The 19,700-nt window shown below is 37.6% G+C and overlaps 1 protein-coding gene across 2 annotated transcripts; it reads right to left on the bottom strand.

Annotated features, from left to right (window-relative positions):
- Nucleotides 1-756: 756 nt before the first annotated feature.
- Nucleotides 757-19,700, bottom strand: LOC101743494 (C-1-tetrahydrofolate synthase, cytoplasmic). Of its 2 annotated transcripts, none has more exons than XM_004924436.3 (15): nt 19,312-19,700; nt 13,642-13,840; nt 12,061-12,197; nt 10,999-11,233; nt 10,609-10,720; nt 9,322-9,547; nt 8,411-8,584; nt 7,655-7,820; nt 6,894-7,197; nt 6,384-6,601; nt 5,660-5,870; nt 3,849-3,997; nt 3,254-3,357; nt 1,802-2,087; nt 757-1,289 (listed from the first exon to the last, which is right to left on the bottom strand). In XM_004924436.3, exons 1-15 carry the CDS (start codon nt 19,347-19,349, stop codon nt 1,047-1,049), a joined length of 2,802 nt encoding a protein of 933 aa, XP_004924493.1. In that variant the 5' UTR covers nt 19,350-19,700; the 3' UTR covers nt 757-1,046. The 2 variants fall into 2 exon arrangements, with proteins under 2 accessions (XP_004924493.1, XP_012544431.1); XM_012688977.2 differs by lacking the exon at nt 19,312-19,700 and adding an exon at nt 14,589-14,797.

The following is a 19,700-nucleotide window of genomic DNA, read 5'->3' as shown; positions in this document are numbered from 1 at the left end:
ACACCGGAATACAATTTATCCATATTGACTTGATGCGCTGTGTTCAGGTAGGTACGTAGCGTTTCCAAATACAAAGGTTTCTTGTCTCGTACCATCCGGCTTTTTTTTTTCAACTCCCAACTCCCACTTTGGCTAATTAGGCTTTACCTTCCAAATGACTCCGATACTGAACACCACTCAAAATATGGATCCCCAGAATCTCTATACTGGCGGAAAACTGCAGATATACTCCTTGAAATTGTGACGCTATGCAAAAAGGTCCTTCTTCTTAGGGTCTTAGTGAACGCGCAAACCTGTCTTCAATGGGTTGAACTGAATTCTGTTCACCCCATTTGAAGACCCGCTCCAGAGAGTTCTCCACTTCAGACACAAGCTTTGATCACCTCTTGCACCACGGCTTTGGAATTAACCAACAATGTGGAAACAATGCTTACTTTTTGAGAAGATATAGTCGTATTTTCCAAAAAAAAAATTTAATTTCCTTTTTCAAGCCCCTTGAACAATGTTGTATTCTGTGCCATATATTGTATTTTTGGTCAGGCGTATATATTAAAAAAAAATAAGGAAGGTTAACCTTAAAATCTTTCAGTACAATATCAGAACAATAATTTTAACATAAACTCGTAAACTCGGTAATAGCTATTATTTATGATATACATTACAAGGTAATATTTATGGTATGATTTCAAGATTTTAAGGTTACTGCGTGCGTTGTCAAACACGCACTCACCAGGTTTTAAATAAAAGATTTTCAAATTAGTTTCTTCATTATAATTGTGTATACATCAAATAAAATACATGAATTCACGGTCAGAGTAAATACGTATTAAGACAAAAAAAGGCAACTTGTACCATATCTTATTATGGTATAACTCTAATTTGCATAACTCTAATTTGTATAGTAAAATATTGAAATTCTGAATTTTCTATTAAGCCTCGCGTGGACTAATTTTGGTGTACCTATGCGTAATTCGTGCAGTTATACGTAGCGAATTCAATAATTCGAAAATAGGTATAAATTCAAAATTATTGAATTCCGTGAACACTTAGAAAAGGCCTTCGATTTCCCCTGTTTTTGTGTTGAGGTCAATATCGTAGATGCTAGGTCGTGTCGGCAGTCCGGGCATCTTCGAGATCTCCCCGACCATGGGCACCACGAAGCCGGCGCCTACCGATACGAATATTCCGTTGATCTTTAGCGTGAAGTCAGTGGGAGCTCCCTTGATGGAGGGATCACCGGTTAAGGAGTTCGAAGTCTTGGCCATGCAAATCGGAAATTTGTCGTATCCCTGAAAATATTTACAAATGTTTATTTAGTTGAATTATGTGTTTATCTGAGTAAGTATACATATACATCGTGGAATAAAGATGAAAAATAAAACGACTAGCTAAGAATATTTTTGCATTAATTTTGTACAAATTTAGAGATTCGTCGATGAAGACTATAGAATTGTTTTGACCTTCAACTTTGTTTTTTTAAGGTATTTGTTTGGTGATTTATGAATTGAATGATATTTATGAATGTCATATGAAAATGCCTATTTTATAGGTGTACTAGCCGTACTCGCCCGCTTTACTGCGCATTTAAAATTAACATTATTAATATTTATTGTCATTATTATTAGCGAGTCCAACACTCATATAAATATTAGGCTATCCATTAAGTACATGTATTTTCTACATGAATACCAAAAGTTTCAAGTCAATCGGATGCATGGTTCAATTGGTAAAAACGAACATCTGTAAAACTGTAGATTCATACATTAGTATAGATATCGTAACATTTTATTAACTCAACTACCTTTTCGGTGAAGATTTTAATTTTTTCTAAAACCTCTTCAGTGTATTCGATTTCGGAAGCGCCGTACATCTGACTGGCGATTGTGTGAATCTTGTCCTGGATGGAGAAGCTCAGGGGGTATAGGTACTGGAAATGCGTGGGTCGGTTGCAGGCGTCGATAACGGCGTCGGCAAGCTCGATAGCGCCCGCCCCGCCGTCGGTGAAGTGGCTACACACCACCGCCCTGAACGCGCCGTTGTGCAGAGCGAAGTCTTGCACCAAACTCAATTCCGCGGCGCTATCATTTCTAAACAACCGGAATATGTCAATTAGCCGGGATTAATTGTAATCAAATACTGGTTTACTGGTGGTAGGACCTCTTGTGAGTCCGCGCAGGTAGGTACCACCACCCCACCCCGCCTATTTCTGCCGTGAAGCATTAATGCGTTTCGGTTTGAAGGGTGGGGTAGCCGTTGTAACTATACTTGAGACATTAGAACTTATATCTCAAGGTGGGTGGCGCATTTACGTTATAAATGTCTATGGGCTCCAGTGACCACTTAACCCTAGTTGGGCTGTGAGCTCATCCACCCATCTAAGCAATAAAAAAAATTACCAAAGAAAACATTGATTAATGAATATTGAAAAAAAAAATTCTCTGTACTCTCTTTTACATTGCTCTACAAATTTTCTTGAGTATCGTTACATATGAAGCTAATCGGAAATTATGATTTCTATCAGACAGTCTGAAGTGAAAAGGATTAGTTTAAAAAAATACGGTCTTGTGTTTAATTAAAAGCCTCTCAAATGTAATAAATAAAAGTATGAAATAAAACCAAATAATGGTGTCAACAGACACAAACAATATAATAAATAGTGAACTTTTGTTTTTACTTGAAAATGGTTTGTGTGCGCTTTACAGAGGAGCTCGGCATATTCCAAGCAGAAACCGTTAGGACGTTAAAACTGTTATAAAATATGGTACTTTAAAAGAAGCCCTGAAGGTTCTATGATGACTTTAAGACATAATAATTATTAGTTATGAAATCACAACATTCTTGGAGAAAACGCGGCTAAATCGACACTGTCTAATCTGCTGTGGAAGAGAGAGTGAGTTGAGATCCCGCGAAACCTAATACGAAATGACTTGAGATCAATATAAACATTACGTAGTCCTGAGGAGCTGATCTGAGTGGTAGAGTTCATTTAAGAGTCTGTTTAATTGCCAGATGGTACACGGCAAGTGATCTCTCCAAACGCGTTTTGGATAAACGCGATGTTGCCAGATAGCACACACAATTCCGCTTCTATGCTGGGCTAGGCGATGGTATAAAGGAGATATCGATAGCATTAAATACGGTACAAACACACAAAGAGAACAAATATCCCTCCGTAGATCGAAGGGTAACCGCGAGATCGGGAATTCGAGATAGGGAATTAAACTATAAATTTCGACTATTTGTGGCGCCTTACCCGTGTTTGTTGACAGCTACAACGACCGGAATACCAAATTTGTTGCCGTTACTGATGTGTTTGCCCAAGTTACATAGACCTTTGTGTAGCAGATCTAGGTTCTCCTGCAAGGATCGACGACAAATGGTTACAATTACTTCCACGTAAAATCGTGTAATCAAAATTTAATTTACGTAATTACTGGTGGCTTTTGTTGCGAAGCAGTAATGCGTTCCGGTTTGAAGGGACATACTTAGACATCGTTACTCAAGATGAGTGGCGACATTTATGTAGAATAGGGATCGCAGCACATAAAATAACAATTACACTGTTCCAAAATCTTCTGTTATAATAATAATTAATAATTAACACTTTTATTACGTCTTGCTCATTTTTCAACCGTCTTCGCCATCTTCCTTTTCTCTGTCCTTCTGTCTGTCATTCCCTTCTCTCTTTCTTTCCGTTATCTCTCACTCACATCTTAACGCTCCGTTCCACACCCTTTTCATACGTTCCGTTCTTACCAATCCTACATTTATGTAGTTTTGTCTATGGCCTCTGACAACCACCTGGTGGGCTGTGAGCTCCTACACCTTACCACCAGTAGCGGATTTACCTGCAGGTAGACGTCATGCAGAGGCAGGCCGGGTGAGACGGGCGGGCCGCCGCCGTGCATCTTGAGCGCGCGCACGGTCGCAACGATGACCGCGCAGTGAGGCCGGTCACCGCTTGCGCGACACTTTATGTCGAAGAACTTCTCCATTCCTGAACACGCAAAGTCAGTTACAGTTCTGCAGTGGTAGCCATCATCATAGAACATAACATATTTATCAGATTTTCCACCAAGCGGGTGAAACTGTTCGGTAGATCGACGATACAATTGTTATGTTCACACCCCCGATCACCCTCTTCGGCCAACCTATACCCTGGGCTAGGAAGGTCAAGTACCTGGGAGTCACCCTGGATGCATCCATGACATTCCGCCCGCATATAAAAACAGTTCGCGATCGTGTCGCATTTATTCTCGGCAGGCTCTATCCCATGATCTGTAAGCGGAGTAAAATGTCCCTTCGGAACAAGGTGACACTTTACAAAACTTGCATAAGGCCCGTCATGACTTACGCGAGTGTGGTGTTCGCTCACGCGGCCCGCACACACATAGACACCCTCCAATCCCTACAATCCCGCTTTTGCAGGTTAGCCGTCGGGGCTCCATGGTTCGTGGGGAACGTCGACCTACACGACGACCTGGGCCTCGAATCGATCCGCAAACACATGAAGTCAGTGTCGGAACGTTACTTCGATAAGGCTATGCGTCATGATAATCGCCTTATCGTTGCCGCCGCTGACTACTCCCCGAATCCTGATCACGCAGGAGCAAGTCGCCGTCGTCGCCCTAGATACGTCCTTACGGATCCATCAGATCCAAAAACTCTTGCATTAGATACCTTCAGCTCTAACACTAGGAGCTGGCTGAGGAATCCCGGTAACCGTACTCGTCGAACTCGACAATGAGGTCGACGTGCAGCCTAACCCATGCATCAGCCCGCCGAGTTTCTCGCCGGATCTTCTCAGTGGGTCGCGATTCCGATCCGGTAGTAGATTCATTCGCGAAGCAACTGCTCTTGAGTTGTTAGGTCTCTTTCGGAGGCGCTCGGGCAGTTGTTAGCAAATCCCACCCCTCCTGCCTGAACCTTTGCTCGCCCACCTGTCTTGGTGAAGCTGGAAAGGCCTCCGGGCCACCAGTAATCTCTCAATCATAAAAAAAAAACAACTGTTATTCTCCAAAACTTTGTGCAAAATATGTAAGATTATCATGAAAATGTCACTACAGTTCACTAAACTATCGATGGCCGTTTTGACATACTACAATGGTGATGTCAAATTTCAATACTAGTATTCTCGAAAAAAATATAATGAAATCTAAAAGTTTTTATCGCAAGTAGTGGTAGTGGACAAACGTCAAATTGGCCATCATAGAGTGCCGGTAGAATAGCGAGATTCAGGCGTCTGTCAAATATCTTATGTTCTATGTTAATTGCAAACTCCACAGTTATCTATCATATCACCACGGTACTGTAATAAGTATGTTGACTGAAATATTACAAATTTGTGTATCATAGATATCACCGCGTTAGTCTAATAAAGATGTTAACTAAATTATTAAAATTATATTATAATCTTATCTAAGCCCGCTCAGGATTGACTAAGTTAGGAACGTAATTTATTTCGTATAATCATTCGACGTTACGAGTGTGCGAATGAAATAATATATCTCCAATTTTACGCACCTATTCTTCCTTGCTACGTGATTGCTTGACAATTAATATTTGCCCATAGGTATTAAAAAAATGCGTTAAATTAAAATATAAATAATACATTTCACAATTCCTTTTGAAATTATATATAAAGTGAAAATGAACTTACCAATATCAGATCCAAATCCAGCTTCAGTGGCGACGTATCCAGCGGGACCGGCCAGCTTCATGGCGATCTTGTCGGCCAGTATGGAGGAGCAGCCGTGCGCGATGTTGGCGAAGGGTCCTGCGTGCACCAGCACCGGCGTGCCCTCCAGACTCTGCATCAGCGTCGGCTCGAACGCATCACGTAGCAACACCAGCAACGCTCCCGTCATGCCCTGCGGCCCGCATTCACGAATCACATACAAAACTAGCTAAATTTTTTACTTGTGAGTCCGCACGGGTAGGTACCACCGCCCTGCCTATTTCTGCCGTGAAACAGTAATGCGTTTCACTTTGTGATCGAAAATCGATCGTAATCATCGACATCATAAAACATAGGGTCGTTTATGTGGATTATAATTTCTCTTCTGGTTTAATATTTTGAAAAAACTGTGTTTATCATTTTGTTTATTGATAACACTAAATCTTGCTTGCAAGTGCTACTTAGCTTCGCCGAGCTATTACATAATTAATTAAGTAATAGCTTATAGTATTACTTTACTATCATCAGATCAAAGACCCTTGTTACCTGTGTAACCAGTTCAGGGTTGGTTCAGTTGTGTTCAATGCGCAAAATTGTAATCAAAATTAAACCATATTGCATTTCAAAGACCTCCAGTTTCGCTAGGAGAAGAAGAACAGTTTCAAGGAAATATCGAGGAAATTTATAACAAATGTTTTGTTTTTACCAAGTCGTCTGCGGTGACAGCGTTGCCGTCCTTATCGAGGGCCACCACCATGCTGGCGAGTCGTTCTTTGATGTCGTCTACGTCATTACCTAACGCCAGAATAGCCATGATCTCCGAAGCGACGGAAATATCGAAAGCAGTCTCCCGAGTAAAGCCTTTTTCCGTAGGAGACTGGCCTATTGTAATCTTTCGAAGATATCTGTCGTTTAGATCCACAACTGAAACAAGAAACGCGAGTGTTGTCCGATTTACAGAAGAAGCATGTACCGAAAAAACAATTTATTTATTTATTTATAACTTTATATACTAAACAGTATAAAGGCGGACTTAATGCCATAAGCATTCTCTAACAGTCTACCTTACGGGAGTGCAGAGATGAACCTTGGTAGGTGTAGTGTGATTTACTGGTACCTACTCTAAACAAGTATTTGATCACAAGATTCAATCTCAGCATTGATATGTATAATGGAAATTAGCAATAACGAAAATTTTATAACCTAAATACTTTACCTCTGTTCCACATAATCTTTGTTGGGTCTATATTGAGTCGAGCGAACTTAACCCTCTCTTCGGCAGTTAAAGAGTCAGGGTCCGTTTTATCGATTCCCAATCTCTTCAGTCTGCGTAGCTGGATAGGAGAGAACTTCCTGACGCCTTTGATCTTGGGGACGAGACGGTCATACAGAGGTCCGTCCTTCTGTGTCAGCTCGTGGAAGATGCGCGCGTCCATTTGTGCAGCAAGAAGATTGTTGGCAGCGGTTACGGCATGAATGTCGCCAGTCATGTGCAGGTTGAACTCCTCCATTGGAATTACCTGAATTATAGGAAAGTTCATAAGTCTATTGTTTGGTCAAAGTGTTACAAAGAAAAATAATAGTTTAAAAAAAGTAACAAAATACGCTTTTATAAAAAATCCAACTTTAATAAATTTGAATTAAAAATAGTGTAAGAATTCAAATTTATTAAAAAATATTTTATATTCTTTAGTTGGATTTTCTATAAAAGCGTATTTTGTTACTTTTTTTAAACTATTATTTATTTTTCATTTTTTAGTTGAATTTCAACTTTTTCATTATTTTTTCCAATTTTTTTTTAATATTGATTTGTCATCGATCCTTAATAAGTATACCTACCAAATTTCGAATTAATCCGAAGTTTTGAAGGGGGTCAAAATCATGTTCAAAGATTCCGTTACAAACATACATACATACGTCTGAAGCTAATAAAAGCGTATTAAAAATAGGCATCTTAAGAATAGTATTAGAGTTTACTTGAGAGTAGCCCCCTCCAGCAGCACCCCCTTTAACGCCAAAGGTCGGTCCCTGACTCGGTTGCCGCATGCATGCAAACGCGTTCTTCCCGCGATGTGCTGTCAACGCTTGCACCAGACCTATTAGAGTGGTGCTTTTACCTTCACCAAGTGGTGTCGGAGTTATACTGAAAACATACGAAGTGATAAGTTATTACGAATTTTCATTAATCGAACATTTTGAGCTTTTAAGCTATTACATAACTTTTATCGCGGGCTTTGAGAGCGGCGAATCAAGAAATTTCGTAACTAAAATAAAACCTAACACCCCCACTCCGATAACCATGTAGCTCGCGTTCAACACGTTCATACGTTGTGCTTGTGTAGTGTTTGTGAATAAGCGCGCGGCGTGACGTCGCACTGCATGCGCATCATGAAAAGTCTGCCCATCTTTCTCTCGCGCGGTCTAGCTTATGAGTGTGAAGGGGACAGTTAATGTTTTGCTTTTGTTAATGTTTATAAATATAGCGTGGTCTTATTTTATTATTGTTTTAATATTAAATTATTATTGTATAATTATAATTGCATAAGTTGTTAAAAAAATGCTATGCAATAGCTCTACCGCGGCAGTCCCCGAGTGCCACACTTTTTTTTAAATTACTATCACAACGTGCAATTGCGTGGAAATAAGACATCATTCTACATTTTTTTATTTGTAGCCACTAATAGTAGTAACTAAAATTTTAATAAAAACGCATAGTAGTATATCTTTCCTCACCCAGCAACTACGATGTATTTCCCTGTGCGTTGGTTGCGTAGTCTGTCGAGAACGGACAGTGAAATCTTGGCCTTAGTACGTCCATATTGAGACACCTCGCTCGGACACAGACCGATCTCTGCCGCCAGCTCTCCGATGTCTTTAGGCTTCTGAGAACGAGCTATTACGATGTCACTGAAACGTTTTTATTTCATTATTATTCTCAAATTAGTTATACCAAAAACGATGGTGACCAATACGATAGGAGGACATAACAGTTTTTTTTCCTTTGTTTTATCAAGTTCCCCCCCCCCTCTATTATTTTGATAAAAGATGGTCACCCGTGACTCGTACACAGCAAATGACACCGAAAACATGCATGCCATTGTTTTGGACGAAAAGTACAAACTGTTGACAAATCTTCTTCTCGCATTAAAACTGTATAATCTCAAATCTTACTAATTTTACAGGAGGGTGTTTTGAAGGTTTAAAATGTGATATTTTTAATATTAATTATCTTTGCAACATTAATTTTTTGTTTTGTACTAGCTACACTATCTGTCTTTTAAAGTAAGATCAAATTATGTATTAATTTTTTTCATAGTAGTCAAAACATAGGTAAACTAAAAAAAAAAAAAACTAAACTACGCTCTTTTGACAGTATTTATTAGCCAAATACTGGTGATACCAAATGATTCCGCATATTAACACAATTTCGAATATTTTTGGAAAGTTTTTTTTTAATTGCCTTTGTAGGCAGACGAGCATACCGCCCACCTGATGGTAAGTGGTCACCGCCGCTCATGGACGTCAGCAATGTCAGGGGCAGAGCCAAGCCGCTGCCTACCAAAAAGTGTACACTTTTAATGCGAAAAGACGAAATGTACGCTTATACTGAGGCAATGAGGCAATTATTATTTTTCTTTGAATACCTGGGCGGTGGCGTAATCGGGGTGAGGCGAAGCGGTTTCAGAGGCCAAGAGGGGGCAAGCAAGCGGTCGAGCTGTCGGCGCGCTGCCTGCACGGTGTTCCGCATGAGCATCGCCACGGTCATGGGCCCCACGCCGCCCGGCACAGGAGTCACAGCCGAAGCTACTTTGACCGCCTCCTGGTAAGCCACGTCGCCCACTAAACGTTGCCCGCTTTTCTTTGTAGGATCTATTACGGAAGCAGTCTATTTCAAAAATGACACTTAGAGTTCCCTCAAAATTTGGAAATGGTGAAAATTCGTCGACTATTTTCAATAACCTGTACTGGTAAAAACAAATTCTTCGAGGCTTAAGCAAAAATAATGATACATGAAATACCGGATTTTTACGTGAATTCAGCTACACGGAAAATTATCATAAAAAATGTCTCCATCCGTTGGATTACGCGTTCAAAAGCCAACTAACTAACTGTAAATGTTTTCAAAAACAATGAAGATGTGTGTGTTTTATCAATACCCCGAAACGTCAGGTGTGGAATTGTAATATGAGGATCTTAATGTCGTTTTACCATCATGAGAACGATAATGTACCGTTTTATGCGTATAGGCCGACAAACAAATGGTATGTTGGTACAAACAATGGTAAAAACACAATCTTTGCTATAAAACTGAAACTTAGAAATCATTTCTCATGGTAAGTGGCGACATTTACGTTGCTGATGCTCCGTGAGCTCGTAACCCACTAAGCAATAAAAAAACATTACCAGATCTTGAGGCAGTCAGTATCTTATATATATTCTACATTACAGACTGAAAATTAGAATTCATTTCTCAAGGTGAGTGGTGACATTTACGTTTATCGATGTCTATGGTTTCCAGTGACCACTTAAGCCTAATCATTCAAAAAAAACTTTTCCTAAACAATAATTAATTTTGGTAATGTTTACCAATGAAATATAATTCCATCAGTGCTGTGAGCTCTACGACAGCCCGAAATCATTATCATTTTTTACTGGTGGTAGGACCTCCTGTGAGTCCGTACGGGTAGGCACCACCACCCTACCTATTTCTGCCGTGAAGCAGTAATGCGTTTCGGTTTGAAGGGTAGGGCAGCCGTTGTAACTATACTGAGACCTTAGAACTTATATTTCAAGATGGGTGGCGGCATTTACGTTATAGATGTTTGTGGGCTCCGGTAACCACTTAACACTAACTGGGCCAAGAGCTCATCAAATGCAAAAAAAGAAAAGAAGAATTCAAAATATCGAACAAAGTACTTCTAAATTCATACCCTCAATAGCGTTGATACCACAGTCTATAACGACCGCTCCAGGCTTGATCCAAGAACCTCGGACCATCTCTGGACGACCGATCGCCACCACCAGTATTTCTGCTGTCTTAGTCTAAATATTAAAACAAAATCCATTAGATTCACACTTTAACCTTTCACCTTTCGTGAAGCAGTAATGCGATTCGGTTTGAAAGGTAGGGCAGCCGTTGTACTGATAAAACTGAAAATTAGAACTTATGTCTCGAGGTAGGTGGCGGCATTTACGCCGTAGCTGTCTATGGGCTTCGGCAACACTTAAAATCAGGTGGGCCGTCAGCTCGCCCATCCATCTAAGCAATAAATTAAAAAAAGAACTTAACTAAGGGTAAATTTTATTTGGATAATACTCACAATTTCACTCAAATTCTTAGTCTTTGAATGGCACACTGTGACAGTAGCGTGTTCCCATTTCAGCAACTCTGACACCGGAGTACCCACAATGCGACTCCGCCCGAGCACTACCACATTTTTGCCAGCTATAGTGACGCCGGTCTTCTTAATCAGTTCCACGCACCCGGCCGGAGTGCAAGGAATGAATCCGGACAGATCACCTACTGCTACTCGACCTTCGTTAATTGTGTTTAAGCTGTAGATGAGAGTATGATTGTTGTTTAGAAGTTTGGTGGCCTTGATTGTAGGATACATTATGAGATGGTGATACCCTTCAACCAGACTAACAAAAAATATTAGTGTAAGAAAACATATAGCAGATCAATAGACACTTCGAAACTAAATTTCAAAGAATCCTAATTCACGTTCTGTTATTTTTAGTATCTGATCGGTCAGGGATTCCCAAAATGGTCGATATCAGTTACCTAGGGGTCATCATAAACGAAAACCGCATAGTTTTTTAGTTAGACTCGACATAGGATATTAAAATAATTTGGCTATGATGATATATTTTTTATAAATGAGAGATTACTGGTGACCCAGAGGCCTTTCCAGTTTCACCCGGACAGGTGGGCGAGCAAAAGCTTAGCCAGGAGGGGTGGGATTTGCTAACAGCTGCCTGAGCGTCCGCAAAGGAGACCTAATAACTCAAGAGCAACTGCTTTGCGAATAAATCTACTACCGGATTGGAATCGTGACCCGCTGAGAAGATCCGGCGAGAAACTTAGCGGACTGTCACATTCTTTGTCGAGTTCGATGAATAGAGTTACTGGGGTCCGTAAACCTGCTCCTAACGTTAGAGCTGAAGGCGTCTAATGCAAGGGTTATTAGATCTCATGGATCCGTAAGGACGTGTTAGCTATGATGGTCTGAATTATCAGTTCATTTTGGAAAATGAGTCTCTTGTCCAAAATCCGTTGGGAATCCTCGGTCTAAGAAGAAATACAATTCGTATTGGTCACTTAGGTTTAAGAAGCAATGTGTATATGAGTCATTAGATTTGAAAAGAGAAACTCTTTTTACCCGTCAACATCTTTATCAGGCGAGACAGCATCAGTGACTCGATGAGCGTCGATCGCGTGGTCCGAATCAAGGGGCATTTGAACAATGATGCCGTGAACCGAAGGAGATTCATTCAGACTCGTTATTTTTGCTAACAGCTGCAATCAAACGTGTTAAGTTTCATTATTACGTGTGACCTTCGTTGAGTCTGTCTGCGCTTTGCCGGTTTTAGGGAGTAAAGATAAGGGAAAGAAACGTCGCACGTTAGACCGATTTAATTATTTTTTTGCATAGCTATCACTAGCGAGGGGTTATACTAACTTCACCGAACGGGTTAGGCGAACGGTTCCAATATTAATAATATGGTAGTTAAGCAATCTTTTTTTGAAAATATCGTTAGCGAAATGCAGGCATCTGTCAAATATCTTGTGTTCTATATTAATAGCTGATATCCACTACATATTTTTACGTGTTTCAGTTTAGCATAAAGGTTTCATTAAGTGGCCTTTCTATTAATTGGTAGTCGCTTATTGTTTTCGCAGAAAAAAACAACATTTGTTATGCAATAATTTATGGTTTGTTACGTAATGTTACATCAGATTAATTACGTACGAAAGTGTACAACAAAACAAGAGAGACTGTCTTATCAAATGTCATAAGATCAAGGGTGTAGAGCACTTGAAACCGCGCTGCTTCAATTGTTTTTTCTTGAAGTCTTATTCGAATTAGAAACAAACGTATTTGCTCCCAAAATATATTTTATTATTAGTATATAATAGATAAAATAATAAGTGATTATGTTTACGACACGTCTTAAAAATAAAAAAATAATAATGAAAAGATCATAAATTAAAATGTCCATGCATTCTTTTTCTTACAGCTTGTAGTATTCGCACATAGTTTTTGCGCCATTTTATAAAATTCTATCCAAATATTACACTTTAGTACACATATTCGTACCATCTGAAATTAGATTTTAGAACCACATAACGAAATGTAAATGAAGTTTTGATATCGTTTGTGGTAGATTGTATTTCGGTGCAGTCTATCGGGCGAAAATTTCTTTGTACATACAGTATTTAGTGATGAAATCAAACATTAACCCAATAAACATTGAAAAGTTACAAGAGACACGTGACTACTGGGTTTAATGTCCACATCGGGCTAAGAAAGATTCGTATTAGGTATATGATGCACAAAGTTTTTTGCCTGGGTGTCAAAATATCGATATATCCAATAACAGTATATGATATTGATAGTGTGTAAGTTATCCCGGATTACTTCTTTATTTTTTTAAGACAGCTGCAAACGTTCAATATCATTCTAAATCTTCGAGTCAGGGGCAATTCTTATTTAGGCAAAACTAGTTGTGATTCTAGATTTAGTTTTATCACAATCTATACTAATATATAAATCTACAACTGTTTTTACGGATGTTGCGTTATAACTACTGAACCATGCATCCGATTGACTCGAAACTTGGTATCCATGTAGAAAATACATGTACTTAATGGATAGGCTAATATTTATATGAGTCTTGGACTCCCATGACATGATTTTAAATGCCCAGCGAATCGGGCGAGTACGGCTAGTATAAGGTACCTCTATTTCAGTGATGTCCCTTGGTAAGCGGATATGTTCGGCGGCGATACCAATTTTCTCAGCTGCCTTCAGCTTCATCCTGATGTAGACGTTGGAGTCCTCGCGCCCGCCCACCTGCACGATGGCAAGCCTGGGCTCGAAGCCAGACCATTTTGAACGGAGCCTAGTCACTTGTTGACGCAGGTCATTTTCTATAGATCTGTATGTAAATTTTTGGTAATTTTAATTTATTATGTTTATTATATACGTACGTACCTACGGGCAGTCTGGCACGGATGGACAGGCAAACAGTACGGACGCCTGTTTATTATTTTTTAACATTACATATACACAGTACGGTACGTACAGGTACAGTGGACCTGTGCGTACCTATGTCCAATAAGTAGGTACATTGACAATTTGTAATGTTAATAAATAATAAACAGGCGAAAAAAAAAAGAAAAAAGACATTCTAATTTTAAAACACATCAAAATCTAAATCTGTTTCTTTAACGAAAGCCATTGACGCAATGAAATGGAAATTAATAAACTATTTTATTTCACGACCGTATCTATAGTTTGTTTCATTCGATTTTATGCCAAACATTAACAAAAATAGTTTCATTTTTAAAAAAAAAAAAAAAAACTTTGGACTCTTCAAATACTTCAGAGTTTTTATTGTCGTTGATTAATTCTCCGCCCCCTTTTTTACGGAGTACACTAAGCTGTAAAACTCAGATTTTGTCCTGTATGTAGTGTTCGCTTAAGTTATATAAGCTAAAGATTGCTAATAATTTCTTTCATAACAGAAAATTTACACACTGAAAAACTAAGTTCACTGTAATACTCGTTATAATTCTATTTGAACCAATTAAGACTCTACCACGGTTAAAATAAATAAATAAAAAAATATGCTTAACAAACAAGTAAAGAAACGCTTATAATTGAACATAGTTTTTAATATTTACCCTGCAACTTCAATCCCAGATATAATTTGTGCCATCTTAGCCCAGAGAACTGTCTCGTTGGTCGATCCAATCCCGACTGCTCTCTCGGACTGAGATGGATCGAAGATGCAAGTGACCCTTATGATAACCCCATAACCATCAAAATATCATCGGGTTATATTGGATTTACACTAAAAAAATCTTAATATTCCGTATTTTTTTAACATCACAATCACTTTAGTTTTTAAAAGTTTGTTTACACAGGAAATAAATAGTACATATAATAATAATCAAGCAGATTATTGAAATTTACCTTAAATATTAAATAAATAACGTACCATATATTATATATAAATTGAAACTTATTTATTACAAGCCCGTGAACATTTCAGATTATTTCATACCTTAGACATTGATGACTGAAAAACCTTGTAATCAAACCGAAGATTTGTTTAGGATAAAATAATATCATATTTATTCTCGTTTGAACGAAGCCGTACCTCACTTCTATCCTTCTCCTATATTCAAACTGAAGATTATAAATTAAAGGAACTGGAATTGTTGTCTCACAGATAGTGTTATTAGTTTGAACACATGGGCTATCAAACATTGATTTTGTGAAATTTAAATGGACGTAATATATCCAATTCCGATTCTAATTATTTAAATTCCAATTTATATATATTATTATTTATTATATAAATTATTATATTATAAAATGTGTATAATATATTTTTTACCATCAATCGTGTCCATCTCAATAATTGAGATAAAATAAAAATAAATAATTGATAGAATGTGAACATATTTTAATCAAGCGCTGTTTAAATTGAAATATTTATAGAGTTCAATAATTACAGTAAATTGAAATTTGCGGGAAAATTTATGCGCGTTCGCTCATCCCTGATCTTTCAACAAACAGTTCACACATTCCTGTACCATATTTCGCGACAATTACAACAAAGCGTAGCTGCTGCAGCTCTTCAATTCTTTAAACACAGCGAGGGAAGGAATCTACCAATCTACAGTTGCAAATATGTAAACAAATGCGTACGTATCTATGAGTTAGATACTTGCATTAAATTGTTTTGTACGTTGAACATATTGATCAATCAATTAGGGACAATTGAGGAATGATTGAATCCTCTTGCTTGCAGGAAACTATCTTATATTTTCTTATTCATATTTTATTTTAGCTTTATGCCCAAATCCTACAGTGGCGAGCTTAATGGCTAACACATTTTCTGACAATCAACCAAGGATGGAATATAGCAGTGCTGTCGTAGATAAATTGCTTTATTGAAAATGAAATATTATATGCATATACAGATAAACAGACACATCATACATAATATACATACATAGCGTAAAACGCCATGTATAATAAATATAATATCATAAACACATTTATCAGACATTACATAAACAAACTTGCCATCTTAACTCTGCCATTGCCGGTCCCAAGCCCGGATAAGAAAAGAGGAGGGTTGAGTAGAGCTGAACATTCCTACCTTAAAACGTCAACGCCGAGCACTGGGCGGCAGGAAATAACCCAGCCCCCGGATATTCCAGAGAACCAGAGCGGGACCAGTTTGCCGTGAAGGAATAAATCCCTTCGAAATACTGATGTGGAAGGACGTGGGAACCCACCACAATTACATCCCAAGAGAGTCATGGACAGAGAAACATTTAATTTGTTTCAAGGCCATGACCACGACCTTCAGTAATGAGGAAACTGACGCAAGGAGGAGGAGGACATAAACAAAAAACACACTTAGGTAAATAGCACCGAAAATACTAACAATCATATAAGATTGTAGTTCTAGTTATTAGATGTTACTGCCCGTTCGGTTTGAAGTTTTAGCGTCAACAATAGATAATATACGCTCTCGTTTTACCTTCGATCTATACGTTTATACCAAAAGTTTATGTTGAAATGATTTCGTGGCCTCTCTATTCTTAAGCCCTGACAGGAGTTCAAATTTATTCCTAAAAACATTCGCAAAAGATATAAATACCTCGGCTACTAGACTATTTGTAGGAACGTCAAAATAAATGCAAGCTAATCGAGCTACGAACTACCGCGTTGTTCTCTGTTAACAAGCAAAAGGGATAAAACTAAAATACATAACCTTACAGTACTCTGTCATCAATAACATATATTCCGTCTTCAATTACTGGTGGTAGGACCTCTTGTGAATCCGCACGGCTAGGTACCACCACCCCGCCTATTTCTGCCGTGAAGCAGTAATACGTTTCGGTTTGAAGGGTGGGGCAGCCGTTGTAACTATACTGAGACCTTAGAACTTATATCTCAAGGTGGGTGGTGCATTTTCGTTGTAGATCTCTATGGACTCCAGTAACCACTTAACACCGGGTGGGCTGTGAGCTCGTCCACCCATCTAAGCAATAAAAAAAAATTCGATTCAGCATAACACGGACCAACTTGAATTGAACTCATGGTTCTGATTAAGGAATACGTTATCCCTGTTTGGCATTGGACAATCCGGATCGGCATTAACAGAAGACACCAATTTTTGTATATAACCTATTAATATGGACGAGAAAGTACCAATGGTGGATATGACCAGAATCGCAAATCACAAAGTCGTCAAACATCACAATGTTTTTATCACAAACAGACAATTAACTTTATTCGTTAATTGAGTAGAGATAAGAAATTATATGCAATTAGTTAATATTGATTTCAACTGTCGTACTTTTTAGATTATTCTAACAGAATTTGTTATACAAATTCAGCACTATATGTATTGTTTTGTCGTGCGCACATAACCTATGTTGCAAGCCAGATTTTGTTTCTTTTTATTTGTGTTTTTTATGTATCTTTAGCTTGTGATGTGTATTGTGAGCCTAATAAAATAAAAAATAAATAAAAAGAAATGTAATTGCTAGCGGTATGTACGAACTTGCTTTGTTAGTTTACATATTAAAATATTCCTGAATCCTGTATCTGATACATATTTTGCATTTTCGCACACAAATAAATTTACGTACTTCATTCGTACAATACATTTGCTCTGTATTTGTTATGCAATATCAATTTGGATCGTAACAAGAACACGCAATATTTTCCGATTTGTATTTAAGTATAATTTACTACGCGGTAGAAATTGATAGTATGATGGTACCAGCGCGTGTGGACATACACATCTAACACCATACTCAGGGACGTCTTAAACTAGGATGGGGCCCTCGGGCACACAAGAATTTGAGGCCCTTTTGGAAAGTAAAAAAAGCGAATTATAATAACATTTTTTTACTGAGTTTGAGACCATTTATTATAGGTAATCAAATACAGTATGATATAATATGTCATTAATGATATTAGAATGCTGCTGGTTTTTTGGTTACGATTTCGATAACGGTTTCTTTCGGGATTTCTGTTGAGCAAAATCTTCTATTATAGTCATAGTATATGCCTTGTTAATACCTTCTGATTACTGATTTGTGAAAAAAGTGTAATATGCCCGACAAAAATGTTTTGAGAATAAACGTGTGAGAGAAATTGTCGGTCTTTCGGGGCCCCCTGAAAATAGGGCCCTGGGCACGGGCCCCGTGTGCCCTTATGGTAAAGACGGTATTGACCATACATATACAATTACGCAAATTTGCAAGTTTTCCTTCATCGTAAAATTCTTTGGCTGTATGTTGACTTTTCATTAAAAGTATTGGTACCAAGATTGGTACATCGGCATAGTCGCGTCGCTTGATAAAACTACACCTTAGAGAGTCGTATCCTTTAGACCACAACTTGAGACCGTAAATACTTTATTAATACTTTTTTTTTAAATCTTGATGTGACAAAAAAAATAGCCTGAATGAATGTAGACGGTCGTATTGAGGATACCTATGGAATAAGCTTATCAGTGCATACACAGTTCACGTTTATATTATCTCAGTATCTAAGACCGCTTGTGTGCATTGTGTTTATTACAATAGAATATTGGGTACAGAAGATATTTATCTACACGTTGTATAATCTTAGTTGAGAAGACCTACTTGTTTATTATTATTCTTTATTTTATTTTCATTTAAATATGTATCTATTTGTAATTTAATTTTCACTTAAATGTATATCTGAATATATGGATTATTATTATCTGATTATTACATGAAATAGCGTTATTATTATTTTTATGTACAAAGTTTTTATTCTAGAATTTTAATGAATTTCGGTAAATACTAAAAAGCACGGGCCTGAGCCAAGTGGAGTTCATTTTCAGTTTTAATTTCGTCTGATGTTTCGTCCTGCAACAACTTCCGAACAATCCGGCACGTATTTAAAATCATGGCCTTTTGCAGGGTAAAAAAAGATTATTAGGTGTTAAACATCGATATTTAATCTTACGAAAAACAATTCCGACATAATGGTAGTTTAAATTTTAAAACTAATTACATTAAGACATACTTAGCATACTTAAATACTAATTTAACTAATTCCAAAATATCAATTGTGTAATTGTACATTTTTACAACATACGCTCTGTTTGATAAGACTTCAAACATTGTCATAGTTATATCATAGCATGTTTACACAGCATTAACGTGCCGTAATGAAATTGAGATTAGGTACTTACCAGATAGGTACAGATATATCTTTAATAAAAATCGAAGTAGAATTCAATTAATAGCTACTGATAAGACGAAAAAAGATGATTCTTCAAACTATGATAAACGTTTTGATGCTCTACAAATTAAAATAATATTATAAAAGATCACTTACTCTTGTACAGCTTCCAATTCTTCAGAATTCTTCCACATAATCGTGATTCTCAGTATCTTTATCACGATACAACAGTAAAACCAAATTCGCCGGTTCCGTGAGCAACTTATTTTACACTAAAATGCACTGCAGACGAATACGTCCAGCTAGGTTTGACAAACCAACAAAACTGGTTTTAAACATTTGAATAAACATGGACATACCGGTTTTATATTTTAATACATTAATTTTACAAATTTCCGCTGGTAACGTTTTGTTTCATGGAGGTCTATTGTCCGTTATTGTATTTAAATTAGATATTTCTCTTTCATAGAATCGAATAATGATTTGTATTATTCTGAATCTCCAAGCGGTAAAATAGATATCGTATTTTTAAGAAACAACGGAAC

The sequence above is a fragment of the Bombyx mori genome, chromosome 25 (genome assembly GCF_030269925.1).
Source record: "Bombyx mori chromosome 25, ASM3026992v2".
Taxonomy (NCBI): domain Eukaryota; kingdom Metazoa; phylum Arthropoda; class Insecta; order Lepidoptera; family Bombycidae; genus Bombyx; species Bombyx mori.
Note: the sequence above shows the minus strand (reverse complement) of the source record. Positions and strands in the feature narration are given on the sequence as shown.